The 24670-nt window shown below is 36.0% G+C and overlaps 1 protein-coding gene across 3 annotated transcripts in view; it reads left to right on the forward strand.

The window, feature by feature from the left end:
• RNGTT (RNA guanylyltransferase and 5'-phosphatase) overlaps positions 1–24670 on the forward strand; it is a 179630-nt gene that overhangs the window by 79718 nt on the left and 75242 nt on the right. For all 3 annotated transcript variants that reach the window (XM_027896281.1, XM_027896283.1, XM_027896282.1), the window contains one exon: positions 8241–8309. In XM_027896281.1, the coding sequence (XP_027752082.1) occupies positions 8241–8309 (69 nt within the window). The remainder of the gene's footprint in view (positions 1–8240; positions 8310–24670) is intronic.

Below are 24670 nucleotides of genomic sequence, written 5' to 3' on the forward strand. Positions count from 1 at the left end.
ATTGATAAAGGAGTGTAGAGAGGAAGCTGTGCATATTCCTCTTTGTTACTAGAAACTGGTCAGTCTGTGAAGCTAAATTCAGTATTACTTAACGTGCCTTTGGTCAAACTTTAAAATGAGAGAAACATACCTTGAATTCTTTCGTTTTTGGGCTACAAATTTCCCATCCTTAGCAGGTCTTTTGTGCTGGATTCTGGTTTAGTGTGTTTAAAATTATTAAGGTCGTTCCCTTATGGAATTCTTAAATTGTATTTCAATGACCAGTTGTAGCCACTGTGTTTTTGTTGTGGCTGTTGGCTATTCCTACACCTAACAGATGGCACTCACGTACACTGACAAGCTGTGGGATAGCCAAGCATTACTAATAAAACCTATCACATGTTAAACTTGACCTGACATTAATCAAGTTTTGAATGCTACAAATGATTCATTGATAATAATTAGTCTCTTGATCATATTAGTGAACATCAGCCTCACATTGCTGCCATTATCTGCTCTCATTCTTATAGGGAAAAAATCCATTGCAATAATGAGGTGTTTTTAATGTATTTTGAGCCAATACGTTCTGTATGGTTAACTTGGCAAAGAGGTTATTTTTAGTCTTGCAGTATGATTGATTTCAGAACTTCTAGTAAATTAGCAAACCAAAGGCTTTCCATAAAATAGTATTTTATGAAAAGTAGGTATTTTTAGATTTTATCAACTGAAAAAAATTCTCATGTCTTTACACAGTCATTTGGTGTATTTTTCTTTGCAGTGTGATTCAGCTGTTGCCACAGATTACACAGTTTAAAATAGTTGGGATTTTGTTAAACAGGTGAACCTTTCAAGTTAACTTTCTTCTCTTCTTGTTTAGTACTGAGTTATTGGTTGACATCAAGTGCTTTCAAAATGTACTTATTCATACAGTTTGCAGCTTTTTTCTGTTTTTATCTTGAATTAGCATCTTGAGTGGATGGCTATTTGAAAGCTAGGATATGGGCTTTGAGCATAAATTTTTCTAAAGGATTTTCATCCAGTTTTCCAGCCCCGATTTTACAGCCCAAGAGAATGAAATTTCTTTTTAAGTAATAAGCAAGTTAGAATTTTGTACTTTGTGTTCCTTTTGCAGTTAGGGCAAAGTAGATAATTTCACTGGCTTACTGAAAACGTAGCAGTTATTCTTCAACATGTGTTTGTTCCTAATTAGCATAGGACACTTCTTTTAGCGATTACTTGTTAGGGAGCTCCGTTTTTAATTTATTTTCTACAGTTTTTGATTCTGCTTTTCCTTTATGCATATTTTAGACCATTAGTGTGGGTCAGGAAATGTTTTATAACTTCATGATTTTTTTTTTTAGCATATTAGCTTAACAACATTTAGTATAAGCTGTGGTTTTCTGACTGTACTCTGTTACCATGATGCAATTCCTTTCTTGCCTTTTGGTGCTGGTTCCTCAGCAACAAAAATGCAAAGTCTTTTAATATAGCCAAATATAGTGAATAATAGAGGATGTGTTATAGAATTGGACTTTACCCTTCTCTAAAGATACATTTTTACCTCACTTATTTGACCTAGTTAGCATATCATATTTTGATTAGGAAATGAGACTAATGCAAAGGAAATTGAGTCATGTTAAATTATTAAAAATCTACTCTTCACCATTTTGATATGTGATTTGGAGGAAAACGTGAAATTGTATAAATGAGAGACAGATTACTCATGGTTTTGTGAGGGAAGTAAATGTTAATGTTAAAGCAGAAATCTTTACTTGTATGACTTAGTGTTGTCACACTCCTGAGACCATGGTCTGTGATTTCAGGACCTTCACAGTTGCTTGGAAGGAGCCTCTTTGAGTAAAGCAGCCAGCTGTAATGAGCCATTGGCTGGTGAAATACTTTGACAAGTGCTCATGTATCCAGAGATCTCCTTGAAAGGAGACTCCCCTGGAGGAAAACAGGGAGTGCATATTTTTCTTGCTGCTGTGGCTCCTCTAGAGTATTCTGTCTATTCTAGATGGGATGGTTTCAATTGATTAATAAATGGTATCTTTGACTTTTGATGAGACATTATTGAAATATTTCAAGACATTATTGAAGTAGTTGAATAGTCACATCTGCTGGTGAAACGTTTGAAATGTGAAGCTTGTTCCTTTTACTAAAAAAACCTCAGAGATATTGTGGGCACTGTCTAAATAGAGGAAAAAGGGGGAAAAAATTGAAGGATGAAAAGAATTACTGAGAAATAGGCATTAATTTTTTAATTACACATGCAGTACTTCATTGGACAGCTTAATGAAGATTGTGGTTCTCCCATCACAGCATGGTGTAATTTGAGATTGCCTAATTTTCCAAAAAAAATTAGTTGTCACTTGAACATATCACCTGAAGAGGAATTTAAATATGCATGAGAGGAGAGGGTTTCATCCTCATAGCTGTCTGAAAGTTAGTCTGAACTGGTGATCCAGGCTATGTCTGGTTTGGAGCAGGGAGGGAAGCAAGCAGTGGAACTGCCAGAGGTATGTCTTTGATCATTCCCCATCTGCCCCCAAACTGTTAATTTACATTAGGTTTGTTTAGGTCAGCTGTTTCTACTTGTAGTGCAGTGCTGGGTGAGGTGATCGGTAATCCTGAGTATGAAAAAGATAAAAGTCTGTGTGGATTCAGTTTGAAGTGTGTTAGTTGGCTCCCCTGCTCCGTTTTTCAGACACTATGTGTTCTCTTTAATTCCAAAAACTGTGAAACCCCCACACTCACTAAGGACTGCATTGAAAGTTTTGCCGTATATTTGTAGTAATGTCAGTCAATGAACCAAAATCAAAACTTCTCTTAACGCTTTGTTCTGGACTCTATTTCTCTTAAAATGTGAACTACCCAACTTTTGTTTGTGGGAAGTTTTGAGATTTTGAGTTTTATTTTTAAGTAATATATGAAACCTTTTCCCCTGCTTACATAGTTACTCACATGGTATTTTTTGTTTTGAGACTGAAAGCAGCTGTTCAGCTCTTGATACCTACTCTGCTTTTTGAAACAAAACAAACCCAAAAAGAATGATGCTGCAGGACAGGGGAAACTGGAAAGATTCTGGTGAGAAGGAAGGAGCAGAGACCACAGCCATAGCTTAGAGGACCAGCCTCCCTCACCTGAGATTAAGCTGCATTTTGATAATATTTTCAAGCATTGCACAGCAACCTGTTTATAGTCTGAACAGAAGCTTATATCCCACTGACAGCATGCTTAATTCTTTTCCAGGAGGACTCCTTTTCAAAATGTAATGTTTGAAAGCTGGAGTTTAGAATGTTAGTAGTTTGGACGATGGCTTCCATCATTGCCTGATACAGTTTGATTTTTTTTGGGGGGGAAATACTATAGTTGAGATGAATCTGAGGAAAACTATTTTTACATTATTTTAACTGACCTTAACATAGAAATCATTCTATAGGATTTCTGACGTAATTCAAAAACAGGATTTATGAAGATTTATGTTGTAGGTTATTTTCAAAATTTTTTTTTTCTACCATAACAGGGGAGATCCAGATTTCAATTCATATTTTATGGAAAATAATTTTGTTCAAAAGGGGTTTAGTTTTTCTGTGTTTAGTTGTTTGGGTTTTGTTTTGTTTTGTTTTTTTTAAGCTTAAATCCGGGAGAGTTACCCAATAGAAAAACAGATCTTCAGCTGGATTTGTGATTTGTAGACCCTTTCTTCAAACACTTCTTTGCGTAACAATAGAGATAAATTCTATCTTGTGAATTAGCAGAAATACGATTAAAATATTTCTCTTGGTAGCAGAAATTTTAAATTCAGGTGTCTCTTACTGACTGTTGTTAAATCACTGTATATTTGAAAGCCCTCATGCTTCTCCCTTTGGATGTAAAACTTTTTCCGAGATGTCTTAAATATGTCATCAATCAGTTTTAAAGTAAATTATTTTTATATTGAACTTGGATAATTAGGAGCTCGTGGAAGAGTGTATACTGAGATGTGACAGGGCTATTGAGGAGATTGTCATGTAAAAATAAGAAATACAGCAACTGGCAAACAAGATGAAACAAATTAATGTAAAAATAAAAGAGAAGTGATGTCCTATTTTAAAATCAGAGTAGTCCATCTCTTTTAGAAAAGAGTAAGGAAAGAGACGATAAGTGTTTCCTTTTTAAAAAGGTGAACTTGTGAATCTTTTTCTGAAGACTGTATAATAAGTTTAAAGAATGTGTAGTGTCTACAGGGACCTATGACCTCATGTTTATAAAACTCAACAGTTGCCAATGTGTGAGAATTACTTTGTAGCTGATGGTGAAGTCTGTCCTTTAAGCCAGGATGAAACCTAAGTCGGTGAAGATGTTGGCTGTGGGAAGTTAGGAATGACAGTAGACTCATGTCTGAAGATATTTTTACATCCTGGCTAACTGACAATTTGATTTGTAGCTTATTTATAAGTAGTACTTTTGAGTGAACTATGTGCTCTTTCACAACTTTCTCCTTAGAGTGAACAAGTCAAGATGATCAATAATTTGGAGGTGGCTGTGGAAAACTACATGGGGACTGGTGCAGGCAAAGTTGCTCTAGATTGACTTGGAACTGAATGAAGCATATAGCAGTTCTGAAATTGAAAAAGCATGGAAAATGGGCATATGTTTGTCTTGTATCATAGCGTTCAAAGGGATTTATTTTTTGTACCCTCAAGTATTTCATGAGGCTAACAAGCAATGTCAGTTTTGAATCAGAATATGGACAAAATGGATAGCGATATTTGCATATTGTGATACAGGAGATCGATAATCATTGCATGCAAGGCCTGTAGCCAAGTTATTTTGTAGAAAGTTGTTGTGACTTTGCAGACTCATTATTATGCTTTGGAATTCACATAGCTCTCACAGTGTGTTGAGTTTCCGTGAGTGGGGGTTTTTATTGTAAGGGGAAGGAAAAAGCCGGTTCTTAGTGCTGCCTTGGTGACATACTGCTGCTCCTCATCTCAGTGGTTAAAGAGCAAGGATAAATCCTGTTGTCATACAGCTCTACTCACTCCATGCAATTATACCGTTCTTTTGCTTAGAGGAATGTTATTAGGTGGAGCAGTGATTTTTAGTTTTCGTTAAAAAGTAAAAAGTTTTAAATAATAAGCTATAGTACGAGTGTATGGCTTATTGCAGTGTTCACGGAGAAGCAGGAAACTGCAAGAAGTGAACAAAGGGGGTCACAAGTGGAAATAGATGCCACAAGGCTGGAAGGAATTGGATGCCAGAAGAACTGGTTCACATGCATCATTTACCCATCTTTTATAAAATGTCATTGGGATGCACTGCACTTTGTCTGATCCCTGGCAGTCATCCCAGTCAAGCAGGTGTGCCATTTATCATGGCAGCGATTAAAAAACAGTGTTCTGTTCAAGTTAATTAGAAATTTTAACATGTGGAACATTGAACAACATTTTTTAAAAGATCTACCATGATATTTGCATTGTAAGTTCATAAACCAACCCCCCCCTCCATTTTTTAGTGTCAAAAACACTTGCTTGTATGTCAAATATTCCTTTTCTGCTTGTTTTCCTGTCATTCCAAACTTTATGCAGTATTCAATACCCATGTATTCTACTGTTCACATACAGCCTTCCAGTAGTTTAATTCTCAAGAAAATTTGCATGGGAAGAAGGTTAGAGAAAATTTCCATCCCTTCTTTCCCTCCCTCAAATTGCAAATCTTTTCTAGTCAAAATTCCTTTCTAGGGAGTTATACATGTAATTGTCCTAATGAAAATGAAAGTAGCGTAACTGAGAATGAAAGCAGAATAACTGGGAGTACAAAGAAGTGTTGTACTTCTACAGCAAGCCTGTTGAGGCTTGTTCAGGTTTTAAAATCCTTTTTTCTTTGATATCTAATTGACACTTCAGAAGAGCTGTCTGAGTGATAACAGTGTGGACCTCCAAATTGAGTACATGTTCTAGTCTGAAACTGGGTGGCAGCTTGATGAGATGGATTGCCTTGCATTTTATAATTCAGGTGAAGTAGTGAATGAAAAGGAGTATCGGAATGTATTTCTGCAGTGGTACATTTAGAATTTATATTTTCCTCTCCATTTATCAAATTGTAATAGTGCTTTAATGGAGTTTTCTAAAACTGCATGTGGACCAGAGCGGAGAGAGTTACAGGCCAAACAGTGCACAATAATAATTTGATGCTTTTCCATGTGCTCCAAAATAAAATATTATTTCTATATTCTTCAGTCTTATTTTGGGAAGGAATGCGTAATTCAATTGTGTAAGCTCCAACACCAAAGTAAGTGTGTCCTCAAGTTATAGTTCCCTTAACAACTTCAAATAAGTGGAAACAGAGGTGATTGGTTTTTCTTTATCACTTTGGTTAGGGCCTTTTAATGAGCTAGCTAGAAATTTATAAAAAGTATAGTCTCTGCTAATTTGAAGTTTGTGTTTTAATTTTTAAATATTTTTATTATTATTCAGAGAGAGGTGTTTTGATACTTGAATTTGATGAAATAGTTTTGGTGTGTTTTTTTTTGATTTTGAAGCATATCCTTATTACAGGTTTCTCACTGGCCAGTAAGTCTTGTAACTGCATAGTCACCTTTCAAGTGATCTACAGAAACTTAGCTTGTGTAGAAATTAAAAAAAAACCCACATTTTTTTAAAACTTTTTTAATATTTGTTTAAGTATTTTTCCAATGTGTTCACTGCTCTGGTGAAGCAAAGACTACAATGAATATATGAAAGAATTTGGATCATTTATTGTTATTTTATGCAGACATCTGGTGGCAGATTCATTACACTGTGTACCTCCGCTGTAAATTTCAAAATAACAACAGGTAAACGTGAGCTACAACTTCCACGTTTCAAGTAGAGGCTTTCTCTAGTGTTTCATTGGGTGATTTCTGACTCAGAATCAAATATTCTTACAGTATTTTATCACTTGAGAGTACTCTTGTAGTGTGTTTTTTCAATTAAGTTGTATCTAAATGTTGAATAGTGAGAACTTTGTTGTTGGAGCTATAGGCACAAATATGCTAATGACTGCATAAGAAAAAATATTTTTTAATAACAGAATGATCTGTTGCTCTGTGCAAGCAGTTACAGGTTTTAGTGAAATATGTTAAATTATTATTGTTTGAAATATCTGGGCATCGGCTTTTGATCTATAAAACATATAAGTGCATTACTTTTAGTTGTACAGCCATAGTAGGATACAAATGTTAATTCTCAACTCCTTTCATACTTTTGCTCTTTACTGACTTCATTTGAATAATTTAGTCATAATTTGGTCAGTGGGTCATTGAGTTTAAATTGGACTCTAGAGAGAAAACAGCACAAAATTAGCAGACCAGGCCAAAATGATGTTTTTAAAATTGTGGTTTACTGAGTTCTGTCTTTGCTATGTTTTATCACCATATGGTTACTTATACATCAAAGCTTTTTCAAATATTACTAAAAGCACCTACAACTTCAGGACAGATTCTTTGTCTCTACAGTGAAATATAAATTGAAATTAATAAAGAGGTATTTTGGCAATTCAACTGATTTTTGCTGTTACTTGTCAGTTGTAATTCTTCTTCTTTATTTGCTTTTCCTTAGGCAGGTCATAATTTATTATGGAAGTATATCATGAATTCTCATAACTGTTGACTAGCTGGTTTCAGTAGTTTGTTTAATTAGATGTTTTTCCTCTGGTAAATGCATCTTGATGGATGTATTCACTTCCATATGGAATTCAGTCTTTGAAAGTGTAAATCAGGATATTCAAGATTAATATTAACTCAGAGTTGTTTTACAGTTGTGTAGCTGTGTTACTGGGTTATGCCCTAGTTAGGAAGTCTATCATACATGAATGTCCTGAAACATGAATGATGCCCTGGAATATTTTTCAGTACATGATGTCAGTCTACAGTAAGTGCTACTTGTGTGTTAAAGTGGCAAATGGATTTTTTAATTTGCCCACAAATTACTTCAGTGTCCTGTATCAGAACTGATATTTCTTCATCTTTTAGTATATAGAATCATCTTGGTTTCTAAGTATTTCTTTTTGGACAGCGGTGTTTTCCTTGAATTAAATTTGTTTTAGCCTTGAGTATTCTTTGTAAAAACTTGTAAAAACTGCTACTCTGTTGACATAGCCATTTCCCATGCTTTCATTTGGCTAGAGTTTACCGGCAAGTGATTGCAGTAGAAGGGTATAATCTGCTTTGATGTGCAGTCATCACAAATGAAATATTTCTCTATGGAAAAAAGATTTCTTTGCCTTTTGTTCTACAGCTCCTGGAAGGAAATTTTGCCAGAGAAGTTAGCCATGAGGTGGATGGACTAATATTTCAGCCTACAGGCGTAAGTAGCGTAAAAATGGATTTTTTTCCCCTTCATTTCATCACAGACGAAATTCCCACTCTCCCTCTCCACTCATCCTCCCATCTACTCCCTAATCTTTGTTTCAATCAGGATCACTTTGCAGTGTTGTTTCTGACTTTTCCAGTTCCTCAAAGTACTAAAATTCAGCTGGTTTCTATCTCATTTGTTGTATGTGTGACTTCTTATTAACTCATGGTGGTAGTTTTCAGGAATCAGCTCATGTTTTTGTAGTGTATATACTAAGATGTGCTGCTAAATAAGGCAGATTTTTGTATGACTACATGAGTTCCATGAATTTTTCAAACATTGATTTGAGCTGTCGTATTATTTTGTTTTCTCAAGGGTGTTCAGACACAAAAATTTCATTAAAATTTGTGACTTATGTTGTCTTATTGCGATTGAAGCATGATAAATTCTTGAGCCATGTCTGCCAGTGTACAGGTATATGAGTGAGCTGGGGAAAAGTCAGCAGAAGAGCTGTAGACAACCAGAAAAAAAAAAAAAAAAGGTAAATGGTTCTCAAGATGCACAGGTGGCTTTAAAGGAAGTCAGTAACCTGGCCTCGTTCATCCTATTACTGGTCCTGTTGAGTCTGATACAGGGGATACACTGCAGTGTGTATTGTTTATTGGCAGAGATCATGACTGTAACATCATCCATCTTGACTTTTTTTCTTAGCTTGTAAATCATTGGATGGTTTGGGTTGGAAGGTACCATAAAGATATCCTAGTTCAGTCCCCTGACAGGAGGAAGCAGGGACACCTTCTGCTAGACCAGGTTGCTCAGAGCCCCATTCAGCCTGGCTTTGAACACTTGCAGGAATGGGCATCCACAGCTTCTCTGGGCAACCTGTTCCAGAACCTCATCACCCTTATAGTAAAAAATGTCTTCCTGATATCTAATCTAAAACTGCCCTCTTTCAGTTTGAAGCCATTCCCCCTTGTCCTATCACTACATGGCCATGTCAAAAGTTTCTTTCCATTTTCTTGTAGGCCCCTTTAGGTACTGTGAGGCTGCTATAAGGTCTCCCAGGAGCCTTCTCTTCTCTAGGTTGAACATCCCCTACTCTCTAAGCCTGTCTTCGTAGGAGAGGTGCTCCAGCCCTCTGATCATCTCAGTGGCCCTCCTCTGGACTTGTTCCAACAGGTCCATGTCCTTCTTTGTTGAGGCCCCAGACCTGGGCACAGCACTCCAAGTGGGATCTCTGAAAGCAGAACAGAAGGGCAGAATCACTTCCCTTGATTTGCTGGCCATGCTTCTCGTGATGCATCCCAGGGTGTGTTTGGCTTTCTGGGATGCAGGCTCACATTGCCAGCTGATGTTGAACTTTTCATCCACAAACACCCCCAGGTCTTTCTCCACCCAGCTTATACTTTGCTTGGGATTTGCCTGACCCAGGTGCAGGACCTTGCACTTGGCCTGTTTGAACTTGTATGTTTGCACTGGCCCACCTCTGAAGTCTGTCAGAGTCTTTCTGGGTGGCATCCCTTCCCTCCAGTGTGTCTACTGAATCAAATAAAGAATTGTTTTTGATTATTTCAAATTTGGCAGATATTTCTATCCTTTCCACAATTATTTGTCGAAAATACATGTATTTAGTTTTCCAGTTAAAACAGTTTTCCTGGTCTACTTCCTATATTGTAGATCTTAGCAAGGAATGATGACACTCCAATCTGGAAATAAGATTAACTTCTCTATTTCCAGTTCTATATCAGCTGATTATTCACAAACCAACGGAGCAATTAGGCCACATATATTATTTTTTTTCTTTTATTATATAGCTATTTCAAATTTAAAGCAACATTACTAGGGTAAAGAAAGTTCATACTTTCATAAGAAGTCCTGATGATATTGTTAAAATCTAAAGCAATTGCAAAGGTTTCTCAGAAGCACTTTCCTGAATATTAGAAGTTATTGCAGAGTTACTACACATAAATCTGAAATTGCCTTTTCTAGTTCAGATGGACTTTCTGAAGAATGTGTCTCTGCTGTTGTTACAGGAAATCAATATGCGATATGTTTTGTGTTTCTAGAACTTGTGTTTTCTGATTTAACATACTGAAAAATTTATAACCCAACTAAAACCTAATTTTCCTTATGAAAGATGCTTATAAAGGTTTTTCATCTTTAATGTATTTGTTTAGTCTAATTTAATGTTCAAAATTTATTATTTCTTGGTTTATGGAATGTAAGTGTGTTTCATCTGTTATTAATAAAACTGGTTTTCCTGGATGAAACAATATGCAGTTTTCTCAGTGTGATGACTTTTGTAGTTCACGAAGTATAAATAATATATTTAGCATGAAAGATATTATTGTAGACCTGTTAATTGGGAAATAAGTAGGAAAAGGATGAAGCTGATAGAGATAGCTGATACTGCTTTTTTATTTTGTGTGTTACAGAGGGAATAAATTAATAGACAACAGTACAAGGGCAACAGTATAACAGTGCATAAATGACCTCTTGAGAATACTAACTGAAATAATGTTTTTTGTTGCAATTAAATGCATGATGTATTACTTTTCACAGAGAAAATAACAACCCCTTTTTTTTGATTGAGGTAGAAACCAGTTTGTCTCAACTAAAGAGACCATGGCAAATCCAGAAGCAAACTGTTCTTAACTACCATTTTTATTGACATAATTGATCTTATAGAAAAAAACCCAGAAATGATACTGCATTTTAGAAGATCAGGGAAATTTAAGAATGTCTTCTGAGAGCTCCTGAAGTCTCATGAGGAGAAGAACTCAAAAATAGAAGGAATCAGAGTAAAATCACAAAGAACAATAAAGTGGCTGCAGAGGAAGATGAGTGAAATGTCACCATTTACAGACAGAATTTTTTTGTAAAATACCCATACTTTCCATATTTGTAGTAGTTGAAGCAAAATGCAGAACATAGATATCTAATATAAAAAATATTGAGCTTATTAACTAGTTTAGTCTGTTTGAAAGACTTTTCTGTGTTTCCTCTCCCCAGCTACCCCATTTACTCAGAGATATTCCCCTTGGTCTGTGCTCTTATGCAAAGGTATCTAGACCTGAGTATATGGATGTATTCCCCACCAGCTATAGGCAGCATTTGTACTGGGAGTCAACATGGATGGAGAAAAAATACTTTGTTGATTTTAAGCTTGGTTTAATTTTGATTTGTAACAAAAATAAAAATACCTCAAATGATCTGTGAATAGGAATTATGCTTTTAGCCTCTAAGAGCTCTGGGTTTTTTCACTTTTCTCTTTGCTTTGGAGAGACTTGACATCGAGTGCCTCTGTACTAGTTCAGCTTTGAGAAATTGGCACGTTTTAATAAAAAGGGATTTGTGAAAAAATTTTACTACTGCATCTAGGGTTTCAATTGGATACAAGAGGGTTTATTTTCTTCTGTTAGTCTTTCTATCTGAACTCATTATGAATATCAAGGTTCTTATACTGAATAAGAAATTGTTTTGCACTGTGACTGGTGATGGTAGAAGCAACGATAAGTAAGGAGATTGTTCTCTGCCTATGTAGGTTAGTTTATTTTGCAAGGTCATTGCTAACTGAGCAGTATTCTTCCTAACTAATTAACCAGTTACTCAAGTTCCTTACATTGGTTATTGCCTGGGGTATACAAGTGCATAATTTCACAGTGACAGTAGCAAGGCAGTGACTGAGGCCTCTTTCTTCCCCTTTCCTCCCTTTTCAGTCTGAAAGCTTTCAGAGATCATGAGAAGAGCATGTTTAGTGGAAGTGATGGAGATTTTTGCCTTGTTTATGATTTAAGAATGCTTTGTAGGTAATTTAATATGATGTGTGCTTCTTATGCATCTCCTACCAGACTCTTTACCAACTTCCAAATGTTATCTTACTATTATTTCTCTTCTTCCCTTTGTAGTATTTTCCTTTCATCTTTTCCTTTTCATAGAATCACAGAATCATAAAATTAACTGGGTTGGAAGAGACCTCCCAGATCATGAAGTCCAACCCTTGATCCAACCCCACTGTGATTACTAGATCATGGCACTCAGTGCCGCATCCAGCCTTGTCTTAAAAACCTCCAGGGACGGTGAATCCACCACCTCTCTGGGCAGGCCATTCCAATGCCTGATCACTTTCTCTGTAAAGAACTTTCTAATATCCAACCTAAACCTCCCCTGACAGAGCTTAAGCCCGTGCCCTCTTGTCCTAATGCTCTTATCATGCATTCTCTTTATCCAGCAGCCTATTTCCCACATTCTGTTTGATTTACCTTTTATGTTGCATCTCCCTAACACTTCTTTTCCCTGTGTCATTTTCTATCCATTTAAGATGCTACCACTGTAACTCCCATATGTTTAAGTCAGTCCCATTCCATCTGATCAGATTTCTGGTCCCTGTGCCTGTACCGGGTTGGCAGAGCAGGGACCAAAGCTGAGTGCTAATTAGGAGTGAAACAGACCAGCAGGAAGCTTCACTCTGGGATCATGCCCCAGACAATGAGTGAATTAGTTTGAAGGTAAAATCCAAATGCCTTATTCACAGATTCTGAGTGCTTATGCTTCCATAAAGACTGGAAACTTCCAGTCCTTTTTTTTGAAAGGTTACTTCAAAACAGCAAACTTCTTGCATTTGTTTTAGAACACTTCAGTTTGCCAACCCATGGGTTTTTAATTAAAATCTTTGAAATGGGCTCCTCTGATGGCAGAATTGGCTTTCTGACCTGTACTCACTCATCAGTGAAATTAATTTTATTGTGTGCCTTGTAAATCATACCTTTGCTAGACATCTCAGATTGTCTAATTTTTATGCTAGTAATCTCTTAATAACCAGCTTTCTTTCTGGCTTAAACTTTTTTCCCTAAAAGCATGTAGGAATTATTTTCTTACTCCAGCCAACTAAAAGAAGGCTTGCTGGCCATCAGCTAGGAACGCCTAATGACAGTTTTTGAACATCTGTGGAAAGCTTGTATCACAATTTATTATCTTCTGTTCTGTTTTTGCCTCCTGAGCTCTGTGATGTTTTTGCCTTGGCTCGGTCTGATTTCTGTTTGGTACTTCGCCGTGCTTTTATTATGGATGTGGAATTAAGTCCAGTTATGTGGATTTGGGATTTTTACAGGGAAGGATGAAGGGCAGCTGCTAAGCTCTGTTCTTCTAGGATAAATGTTATTTTAAATAATTGCTAAGTTATTTAACACGTAACTTTCCATACTGAATACTAATATTAAGCTTAGCCTTTAAAATGAAAGAATAATGGGCAGGTTTTTATAACTGACTAACATTGCATGAGTCGTTAATATGTCTTCCTTCCCTCCCCTTGGCAGACTTAGTGGTGATCTGAAATGCTTGATTGCCTGTTAATTATTTGTGCTATTACCATTGTATAATAGGCTGTGTTATTTTCTGTCACTGTAAAAGTTCACCCAAAGTCACTGAAGTTAACACTGAATGAAATATCTCCAATAGATGCCTCCAAATAAAGTATCTCCATTATTTCTTTCATTGGGCAGTGCCAGTTTTTCCTAAAAAATCCTATATAATTGATAAGCCTTTTCTTCCACAGTATACATTTTATCAAATGGTCTATGCATTTTTAAACACAAGTTGCTGGCTTATTTCTGAAACTCAGACATCTTGTTTACCAGTGAAGGGGCATCAATCATTGCTACGTTTCTCTTGCAATAGCAAGTAATGGCTTTAGATAGTCTCAGATATAGTCCTAGTACTAAAGCTGATGTATAAAGGCTTAGGAAGAATCATATAATAACATGTATTTTCGCTTCTAAGAAATATATACGTTTCTGGATTTAGCTTTCTGATTTTGCATAGATTCATGTAAGATTTGGAGGCAATGGAATACAGTAGAATGGAATAGATTGTTGCAGTTGGAAGGGACCTGCAAGGGTCAACTAGTCCCAGCTGTCTGAGCACTTTAAGGCTGACCAAAGCATGCTGTTAAGGGCATTGTACAAAAACCTCTTAAACACTCACAGCTTTGGGGCATTAACCACCTCTTCGGGAAGCCTTTTGAAGTAAAGAAATGCACTGTGAAGAAATGCTTCTTGATGTCCAGTCTGAATCTCCCCGGCTCAGCTTTGAGCTGTTCCCACATGTCCTATCACTGCGTACCAGGGAATACAAATACAATTTGTTAACAGATGCTAAGATTTTGTTTTTCTCTAGAGTTTGCAGCAGAAGGAAGGAGAATCTGGAGAGAAAAATATTCATCAGTCTTTGTGCTGATCCACTCTACTAAAACATCTTTTGTATCTTTAGAATATCTCTTTGCTACATGTGATTTCTTCTGTAAGAGGAACGTTCATGACTGAATCTGTTACTAGTCAGGGTATGCTGTTGTCATGTTAGTGTGGTTTTTGTGCAGTTGTAGGTTTTGTTTTAACAGAGAACTTGCTGTCTATCTCCTGAAATGCCACTGAGCTTTGCAACTCTTTTTTGCCTATGAATAGTTGTTTATTCAATATCCATGGCAATGTTGCTTGCAATTCATCTCTTAAATACCTAATCCTATCTCAAATATACCATTCTATCATCTGCTTTATGAATATACTCAAATTTATTAGCAATACAGAGTATTTCTTTGAGAGATTTTCTGTGACCATGCAAGTAAAATTTTTATACCAAGTCATGTTTGTTTTTGCTGTCTGGAGGTGATCTGTTTTCTAGTATTTTTTTTAAACAGAAAAAAAGAAAATTAAGAAACAATAGCAGCAGAAATGCTAACTTAAACACCATTAAGTAAGGTCTAATAATTTAATCACAGCTTGTTCAATTAAATTATTTAGACTCCTAGATACAAGTACCATGATTTTTGAACACAGTAGATTTTTATGATTTCCACTTTCCAAGAACCTGAGATAATTCCCACCTCAAGAAATGTGAACATTTCTTGCAGATGTAAACTCCTATATCCACGGTTGAAAAAAAAAAATAGACAAAAAAAAGAGCACCTCCCCTCCTCTCCCCTGCCTTTATGAGTAATTTTTAGCTCTGAATATAGTAAGGTTGGAGTGTAACAGAAGTTTTTCTTGTTTAGCTTTCTGCTCTTGGTCCTCTAGTACATTAGATTGAGATGCAAAGGTATTTGGTATTGGCCAAAACTGTTTAACCTGACTTCCTTTTTGTGTCTGCCTGAATAGATGTCACTGCCTTGAGTCTGATTACCTAGAGTGTTAGTTTTAATTGGTATGTTATTTCATTTGTTTGCTAATGACCTATACCGCCTGACATTCTCTGATTTCTCAGGCTGCATTTATGGGCCCCATTTAAATAGGTTCTTGAACTTCTGTTATGCAGTTTAATCATTCTGCCTGCCAGTGGCATTAGGAAAGATCTTTTTTACATTATGTGTGCTAGTCATCCCCAAGATTGTCAGTTGACATTAATATGGTGGCGTCTGTGCATGTGTTGTTTAGGAGAAGAAAAAAAAAAAAGGCTTTTTCTGGGTGCTACTGTTTGGAATGTTGGGAAATTAAAGATGTAGAATTATCATTCATAAAGGCTTTCAAATATGATTTTTGCATAGCTTCTTCATCTCAAAACTGGATGTCAGGGAGTTTGATGAGTGCACTTGCTATCGTGCTCCTAATTATGTCAGATTGCACATACTTTCTAACTAAAGTAGGTAAGTGTTGGGAATATATACTGTAAATATGATTTCGGGTGAGAATACCAACACAGTCGTTCAGCTTTTGCAAAACATACCTGCTTTTAAAAGGGTAAGTCTCTGTTCCACAAATTGTATCGGTTTATATGTGTTGTGCAACAGTTTTGAAAAAACAATCTCTTTTATGGCCAGTTAGGGAAATCTAGGAGAGGTTCTGCTTTACATCAGTGAGAACTCTTTACTGAATCATCTGAGCAGTTGATTCATCTCTTGATGCTTAACATAGGCTAATGAAGTGGCCACTTGTCTTCATGGCAGTGTTTCAACTCATCCTGAATTTTACAGTAATCTTTCCAGGATTGAAAAGTTATTAGATCAGGAATGACTTGGAAACCGGACAATATAGTGGTACGTGCTTTGTCAACACTCTCCTTTCTTCAGATCCCAGCATAGATATCCATAAACAAGAGTGCCTCATAACAACCAACTAACCTCTTAAGTTTCCATGAAGATCCTTCATACAATGTTTTTATTTTCTGTTAGTCAGGAGTATAGTAGTAAAACAAAAATAGTGGTATCTGAATAATGCAGAATGTTTGCTGAATCTTCATCCTGATCTTTTGGTGTAAGCAGTAGCCTAGCATTTCAGGAAAATGGCACATGTACCCTAAATGTGAGAAAGCAAAGTGGTTTCAGAGGTGTAGCAGCACTTGTATTGTGGTATCTGGCTGGACAAAACATTTAAAGACACGTCCTTTAAAAAGCAGAATGTTTTGCTCTACATTGCTCTGTTATTCATAATTTGCAATGTTTACTGGGTCACTGTTTTTAAAATCAGTGAAATTGAAAATGGATGATAAATATAACAAAAAATTAACTGAATTTTTTAATTATAAAAATAATTTTATTAGGTAGCATGTGTTATTAGATAAACCTTTAACGGTAACTGTATATTTGGTGACAGCACATATTGAAGTATTCATATGCATGGTCCTGTGCAAAACAGTAGCTCTGCAAGGCTCAGAGGTGCCTGCAGAATAGTGTTCTGTACTGGAGAAGTACAACAGAACACAGTTGTGCTAATTCAGTCTCGTTTTGACTGACAGTAACTTTAGTTTCAGTTGTGATTGTAGTCCCTGTTCCATTCATTAGTTCTCCTAGCCTTTCACATTCCCAAGATAGAGAACCAAGTCCATTAACAGTGCAAGTCTTGAGCTTGATATGAAAGCTATAAATTGCTTTTAAGAAAACTTAATTTTCTTCCACTGACATGCGTGCTGAATAATTTAGATGTGATTGTATCGTACAAGTTAGTACTCTGTAATCTTCTAAGTACAGTTAGAAGGACAGTGATGGACTTCATGCCATAACTGTAGAAGTAAGAGATCAGGAACCTGATGAAAATTTCTTATGTAATTAGTGCAGATATTCCTAAGGCAAAAGCTTATTTTCTTTTAAGGCTGCTATTTGTGTTTCTGAAATGAAACTCACATTTTCTCTGTCCGTGAAACAGAGGAATGTGCAACTGCAACACGTCTACTGGTTCATTCCAAAAGGGGAAAATCGTTAGGAATCTTAGCTGGAAATATCCCAGATATTTGCAGATGTTGTGTACACTTTGTTCATTAAAGAAACAGTTAGTAGACTTGTTGCATCCTATCTGAAAGTTTTGAGAAGTTTGAACTGACAAACAATGTTTCCAAAGTGTTTGTTTCCAAACAGTGATCATTAGAAATCCCAAGAAATCCAGTATCTGTATATTCATTCAAGCACTGTAGTGAAACGTGTTTTATGCAACACAGGATTCTCTAGAGAGAATTTTAAACTTATGAGAGCAATTAAAATGTGTCTTTGGGACTTGTCAGACAGTGAATTGATTTTGTCATTGTTAAGGGAAAATATGGCTTGTTCTGCTGGTAATGAGGAAAAGGAACCATAGAGGAATGAAAGATAATTCTAAATAGTTTTGGAAACACTCAACTGCTTAACAAATGTAAGTTTATCACAGGATCCAGAGCTCATAGGATGAGCTCAAAAAACGTGGAAAAAAAAAAAAAACAACTTGCATGGTTAACAAAACCTTTTGTTGTTCCTTTTGCCTTCATGTGTAAAATGTAAAGTTTATTTTTCTATCTAAATCTGTTCTGCAAGATGTGTGATGCATATGATGGTGAGGAAAAATGTAAGTTTAGTTGGAGATGAGAATGGCAGAGGTCAGTATTTGCTAGTTTTTAGCCAGCATACTCCTTTGTAGTTATCTTCGCATCAGCTAAAGTCAAGCAAAGCAAAATCAGATTTGGCTTTTGGGGGTAGTTCTCCCTGCCCCCAGATGGCTCAAAGGCCAATAGACAAAAAAAGTAGGCACACGTGTTATTGCTTTGTATGTTATTTACAGAATACTTTTTAAAGTGTCAGTATTAAGTAATAAAAATTTTCTGTTAGACAAATATACATTTAAATAGTGTACTATGTCAACTATATTGTATTTCTGAAACCTTCAATGCTTTTTTTTTTTTCAGAGCTTCAGATTAACATGCATTTGGAAGAATATGTTTGATTTTTTGAGTAGAATCAGGATTAGTCTTTAAAATATAGAGCACACTACTATGTCCATGTATGAAGACTGTAGGAAATACACCTCTCCCTTCTGTTAGATAAGGTGTAAAAACAAACCTGAAGATTTTCTATGTAATTTTTCAGATATGGGATATTGGTAAAGGTTTTTTTTTTATTTTAAGACAGCTTAAGTAATACAGTCATGATGCTTTCTTCATTGTTACAGATTTGGTTTAAACTTTACATTTCATTAAAATGTTGGAACCAGTAAAGAACATGAGTCCAACTTTTTATGTTTTGCATATGAACAAGAGCAACCAGGTAATTTTGTGATTGTTTGTTCACATTTTAAAAGACCTGCTTAAAGATAAGCTATATTTTCTATGCTTGCTGTACTTGTTTATGCAAGACCTGATACTTTACTTGAAGAAATGTCATGGGTAATGTATTTTTGTATATTTGCACTACTGACCCTTTTCAGTTTCTGGATGGCACAGGTGCCTTGTCAGGGAAGTGAAACCTAGCATTGGTCATCAGATCAAAAAATAGGCTGGTAAGCATTGCTGTAGAATAAATCAGGATTTTTTTTTTTTCTCGGAGCCATGAACTGCATACAGGTAGTGCACAAACAGGGTCTAATTTGTCAAATAAATTGTTCATTGAAAATCATTCCCATGGCTCTGATTGCCATGCACTGTGTTGGTCCATCTGCATGGAGAGAAGCTACAGTGCTAGCAAGAGTCTTTGTACAGCTAGTTTTGAGAATTTTGGTTGCTGGGTTGGTTGATAAAAAATGTAAGATTCTGTATAGCTGCAGGTAACAAGGGTTGCTTAGGTGCATTTGTGAAGTGTGTCTTTTTATTCTGTAGCTCCTTCAATGCGTTTCATGCAAAATGCTCTTGCACATCTGACAGTTGTTGCATGAAGTCAGAGAGTATAATGGGAACCAGCTCTAATATAATTATTCTTTATGGTGCCATCAGTCTCTTGGCTTTTTTTTTCAAAAGACCGTATTAGTCAGACTTGCTTTGTCACAGTTAATTAGTTTGCCCTTACACTTATATTTGACTTTGGCTTTGATACTGCATGCTTGTGAACTATTAATGTCTTTAATAAATCTTTGCGGCTGCTAGATATGTGGAATGTTATGGAACAAATACTAAATGAAAACTGAATTTAAGCTAATACCTTCCTTGGAGCATGTTAGAAATTAAAGTGGTTAGCTACAGTACCACAGATGATGTTACTATGGAGAGAGCTTCTGTTTCCATGACATTTGCATGCATATTTTGCTAGGCCTTCAAAAGAAGTAGGGTTCTGTCCTCTATCAAATTTGGTCAATGTTATCCCATTACTTCTGAAACTCTGCAGTGTCACACTGCAAACGTATATGAATTAATTTCTTAGGAATATTAATGGTGACTGGCCAGGAAAGAAGTGGAGGGGGAAAAAGTTATTATAACTTGTATCATGCATAAGGCAATTTTTTTTAATATTATTTTTTTACTAGAATAGATATTTACTAGAATAGATATTGATGTTGATTGCATATATACAGGTCTGTTTGTACATGTTTTGGTTGCTTAAAAAAGCCTACAGCTATCGAAGAAGTAAAGTAGAATGTTGCTGGTTTTAGAAAAAGATTATGTTTAGCTGTATAGCTAATGGTTTTTTACTCTGAGAACTGCCTTGTACTGGAGTGGAATTTTGAATAGCAGTAAAATTTTAAATCAAGTCACGATGTAGCTCACTGTTTAAGAATCAGTTATTGGCCTAGGGGTAAATTGCAAAAACTAATTTTTCTTAGGATGAAAGAACTGCTTTTGAGACATGAAAGTCTTCGTAGCTATTCACGAAGGGGAGTTTCTCTAGTTACTGTTAGGGCAATGTCATGGTCAGCTGCAGGCAGATTTTGACTGCAGTCCTGCATTTCTGACTGTGGTCACATATGGTCCACAGTTCTCTTCTGCAAGATTGTTCTTACTTAAATACAGGTGGGTATGATCCCCAGGTGCTGGAATAGAAGGAGTTAGGAAACAATGCTGGTTGCTGAACACCACAGTGTGATCTGTTCTCTCCTGTACAAAGGGTGCTGGAGAGGAGGGATGCAGTGAGTTAAACACCATTCAGTATTCTTATGCCACCTCTAAGACAAAATTGCTTTCCTTCTGTTCCTAATGAACAGCTGACTGTTGTTCCCTTTGTACACCACTCTTAGGCTCTAATTAGATTTTAGTATCCTAGAGTGGGTTTGTACTTTTAATGGTCTTTCTTTTTTACCCCCAGATGCAAGTGGGAGTCTAAAACTTTGGATTCTTTGTGATACCTTCTTGGAGCGTATTATTCTGTAATGTGTTTGCAACAGTTACAAACGGTTGTCAGGACCTCAGCTGATGCCGCTTTTTATACCCACTTTTTCAGAGCTTTTACTAATTTCACACATTTTGAAAGCACAAATTCACACGTGCAACAGAGGGGAAAATATTCTCAGAAGCCTAATAACCTAAGTGTTGTCTATTTAATGCAACTAAAACTTTGGTCCACCTGTTTTAGTACTTTGGTAAATGAGGAATGGTGCTTCACCTCAGCTTCCAGTATAATGGTTGTTACAGCTTTATTTTAGATAAGATGTCATTAGTTTTCACTTGAACTGAATTTCTAGATCTTTCTGCCAAAACCAGTACCCCTGACTCCCCATCTGCTAACTCTAAGGGTCATGTTCTTTGTCCCCACTTTAGAATTATTTATTTCAACAGATAGCCAATTGAATGATTTTAGTTTATAAGAAATCACGTTCTCTTTCTGCTGAGGATACAATAGAAAAGGTTTCTAAAAGATAGCTCATTGAATGAGCATGGTACTTACCGTTCTTGGTGTCAAGTGAGGTGTAGCTCTTTTTTTGGAGTACCGACTGGATCAGCGACTGGTGGATTTGTTCACTTTACTGCCATGTCTGTACCTCTCCTCTCACTTTGCTATAAGAAAATTTTTGAAGGATTCTATTGAAGTTGTATTACAAGTAGGATGGAGCTTGACAGTAATCTAGTTTATTAGCTTAGAGTTCATACTAGCATGCCTATTATTATCTCTGCGTTTTATTAACACATTGAAATGATAGACTCACTAAATCTTGGAGGTGGGAAGAGATTTGTAAACTATTTATCGAACAGCATCACAGATTCTTTCTTGAACCAGTGATGTTATTTTTTCTCTGTGTCATTCCCAGTTGTGACAGAGACACAAAGCTTTATGTTCTAGAGGTTAAAGAATGGACTGTTATCGTTTTATGACATTAGCAAAAAGGATGCATGAGAAACTAAGTAAGTCATAAAACCTTTTAGAGGGATATCAGATTTGAAAGAAGCTTCTTCTGCGTTGGCTCAGGTTTGTCTGCTTTTTTCTTCCAGAATTTTCCAGTGACTGCACATCAGACATTTCAATTCACTTGATAGATGCTGGTGAATTGGACCCATGAGTTGCAGTTCTCTTTTTTATGAAGTATAATTCTGTTTTTTAAATACATTCTATACTTGTTTATGGAAAAGCTGTGCGTAACCATTCTTTCTGTTCCCCCTTGTTAAAATGTTAAACTGTTAAATAGCAGCTAAACCTGATGACATTTGTTTTTTGTAAATGGTAATTGTCTCTTACCCCCTCCCCTAATTCTTTGGCCCTTCAGCTGCTTTCCTGCTCAAGCATAGCTATATTAACATTTTAACATTTGGTATAATTAAAGAAGAAACATTTAAGAGAAGGGAAAGGAGAAAAAGGTCTGTCTGTAACCCTTCTGCCAGTAACAGAATGAAAGCTCCCTTCCAGCAGCAAAGATCTTACATTTGCGTGTCTGATCGTTGTTTGTGTGGTCGTGCTCTTTAGAAGAGATAAAAAAAAATCTGATGAGGCAGAAGCTGTTGTTTGGTTCTGTTTTCAGATTGGTTACAAGGCAGTTTTAACAATCAATATCAGAACAACTGCTTTTAGTGGGAGAACGTGTTTCCTAAGAAGGGTAACAGCTAATTTCACAGTAACTGGAGTTTTTTGAGTAATGTTTTTAAAACACAAGCTACATTTCTCTTCTCTTTACTTACCATGCTCAGCAAATAGCTACTCTATTCAGCTTCATCTGTTCTTACCCAGAGCCACTGACTTCCTTGTTCCTAAGTGAGAACTACAAGGACTAATTTCTTACAATGAGTGGGCAGGATCCTTTCGTTTTCTCCTTTGGACTGCTATGCTTTTATTTCTTAGAGGAGGATATTTTTCCCGTTCGTTATCAAAATTACTCTCCTGAAAATGCAGTTTTAAGTTGTATTAGTCTTGTAGCAGACTTGAAGGAGAAAATACATACTGATTTTTTCAATATACATTTTTTTCCCACTTTGCTTTTCATCTCCAAGCACATCAGCTTGCTGTTTGCGAAGCAAAAGCACGATGAAGCACATGATGAGTTCTACTGGTTGAACTTATTCTCACGTATAAATATTTTCTTGTGAAACTACGGATGTAAAATATGTGATCTGCTAGTTTAATGTCCATAGCTAATAATGAATTTAATATGATTAAAAATCATAATTTTATAATTTATATATTACAATATATAGTTAAAAAGACTAGTTTCTGTTTCTTACAAAATACCCCAGGATTCAGTATTCCAAGCAAGACTCATGAATATTTAATTCAAGGAGATTTGTAGCCCTGTAAAATGTAATAAGCTATCCCGTAATGACAATTTTGTGTAACATACGTTTGGCAACATGTAGAAAAAAATCCTGCCGGCAATTCTGTGCATCATTTTTCATGCATATCTGTTCAGCTCTAGGGGCTTTTTAGCTCTGAAATTATAAAGAGAAATTAGAGTATGTCTGAGACCAGCATGCTGCAATTTCTTAGTTAGTACTTGTACATTTCCTCTTATGTTTAGATTAGCTTAAAGCTCTGGCTTACTGATTGCCTTTTGGTGTAAGGCTTCATTCTTTTTTTCAAGATCGGCATTTATCAAGAAGAATTTTGAAATATATTTTTGCATCTTTCTGTTTAGAGTTGGTAATTTCCTTTAATCATGCTGGGCTCTGAGGTTATTTGCTGAAATGTTATTCCTGGTATACTGATTATAGTCATAGTTTATGAAAAATGTTAACAAAACCAATGTTATAATGCAGCCTTAAATTTACAGGTTGTAGCTTCTGCAAATGTGGTCTCTAATACTGATAAATTACCCAATTTCCAAATTGGGTTATCATAGTGAGTCAGCCAAGAGCACTGCTGCTCAGTTCATGGAGGTTCTTTTGTTACACCAGGGATACTTCTGCTGTCAGACTTCAAGCACTGAATACTTCCTGCTGATCCAACCCAACTTTTGTGGGATTTCTAGAAGCCTTTGATCATAAACTAACTATCCACAAAAAAATAAGTCCTCTGAGAGACTGACTGGGGTAAAGATGAAGAGAGGTTGGTGCCCTCAGGTTTGAGAAATGAGAGAAGGTTTTGCTGATATGTACAACACATGTAAAGAGACATAAACAGTAAGACTCGTAAAAGAAGTCATGCAATGAAGAAACTACATTTAGCACTTTATGCATTGAAAATTAATGTTTTCTCCAGCGTCACTGACTTCATGCAGCCACAGCTTTTTTCACAGTAAAAGTGTGAAAGGAATATTAGAAGGAAAATTGTATCCCTAAGAGTCTTTCAAAGATTTGTTGTGTCACGGAGGGAAGAGAAGAATAAAGCATCACTTTGGGAGGCTAAAAGAAAAAAAGAAACAACAAAAAAAAAACCAGTAAAGGAGCAGACCAGGAGTGCTTCTGTATTTTCTTGGTTACCCCAGCAGTTTACTTTAGACTCATCCCTTCAACCTTTGTCAGCAGCTTCTGTAGCTGTGAATTAAGAACTGATGTCTCAAACAGCTCCCTGGATATGCATTTGGATAGTGTCGTGTTAAACATACAATGGAAAGAGAATATTAAACTTTAAAATTTGAAATGTCATCAACTGTAGAATAGTTTTTAAAAGGTTATTGTTTGTGCACAGAGAAAGCATCATCTGAACATTGTCGTGGTATCTAGCAATACAGTTGTCCAAAGGTTTTTCTATTCTGTTTCCTAAATTTTAATTAGTGCTGACAGAAAATAACACAAATAATTTAATAAGTAAAACAGAATTAAAATTCCTCCTGCCTTTCCCAGTTCACACTGTGGGTTGT

This window comes from Empidonax traillii, unplaced genomic scaffold (genome assembly GCF_003031625.1).
Source record: "Empidonax traillii isolate 1590-97213 ecotype Southwest subspecies unplaced genomic scaffold, ASM303162v1 scaffold491:size805508, whole genome shotgun sequence".
NCBI classification, from domain to species: Eukaryota; Metazoa; Chordata; class Aves; order Passeriformes; family Tyrannidae; genus Empidonax; species Empidonax traillii.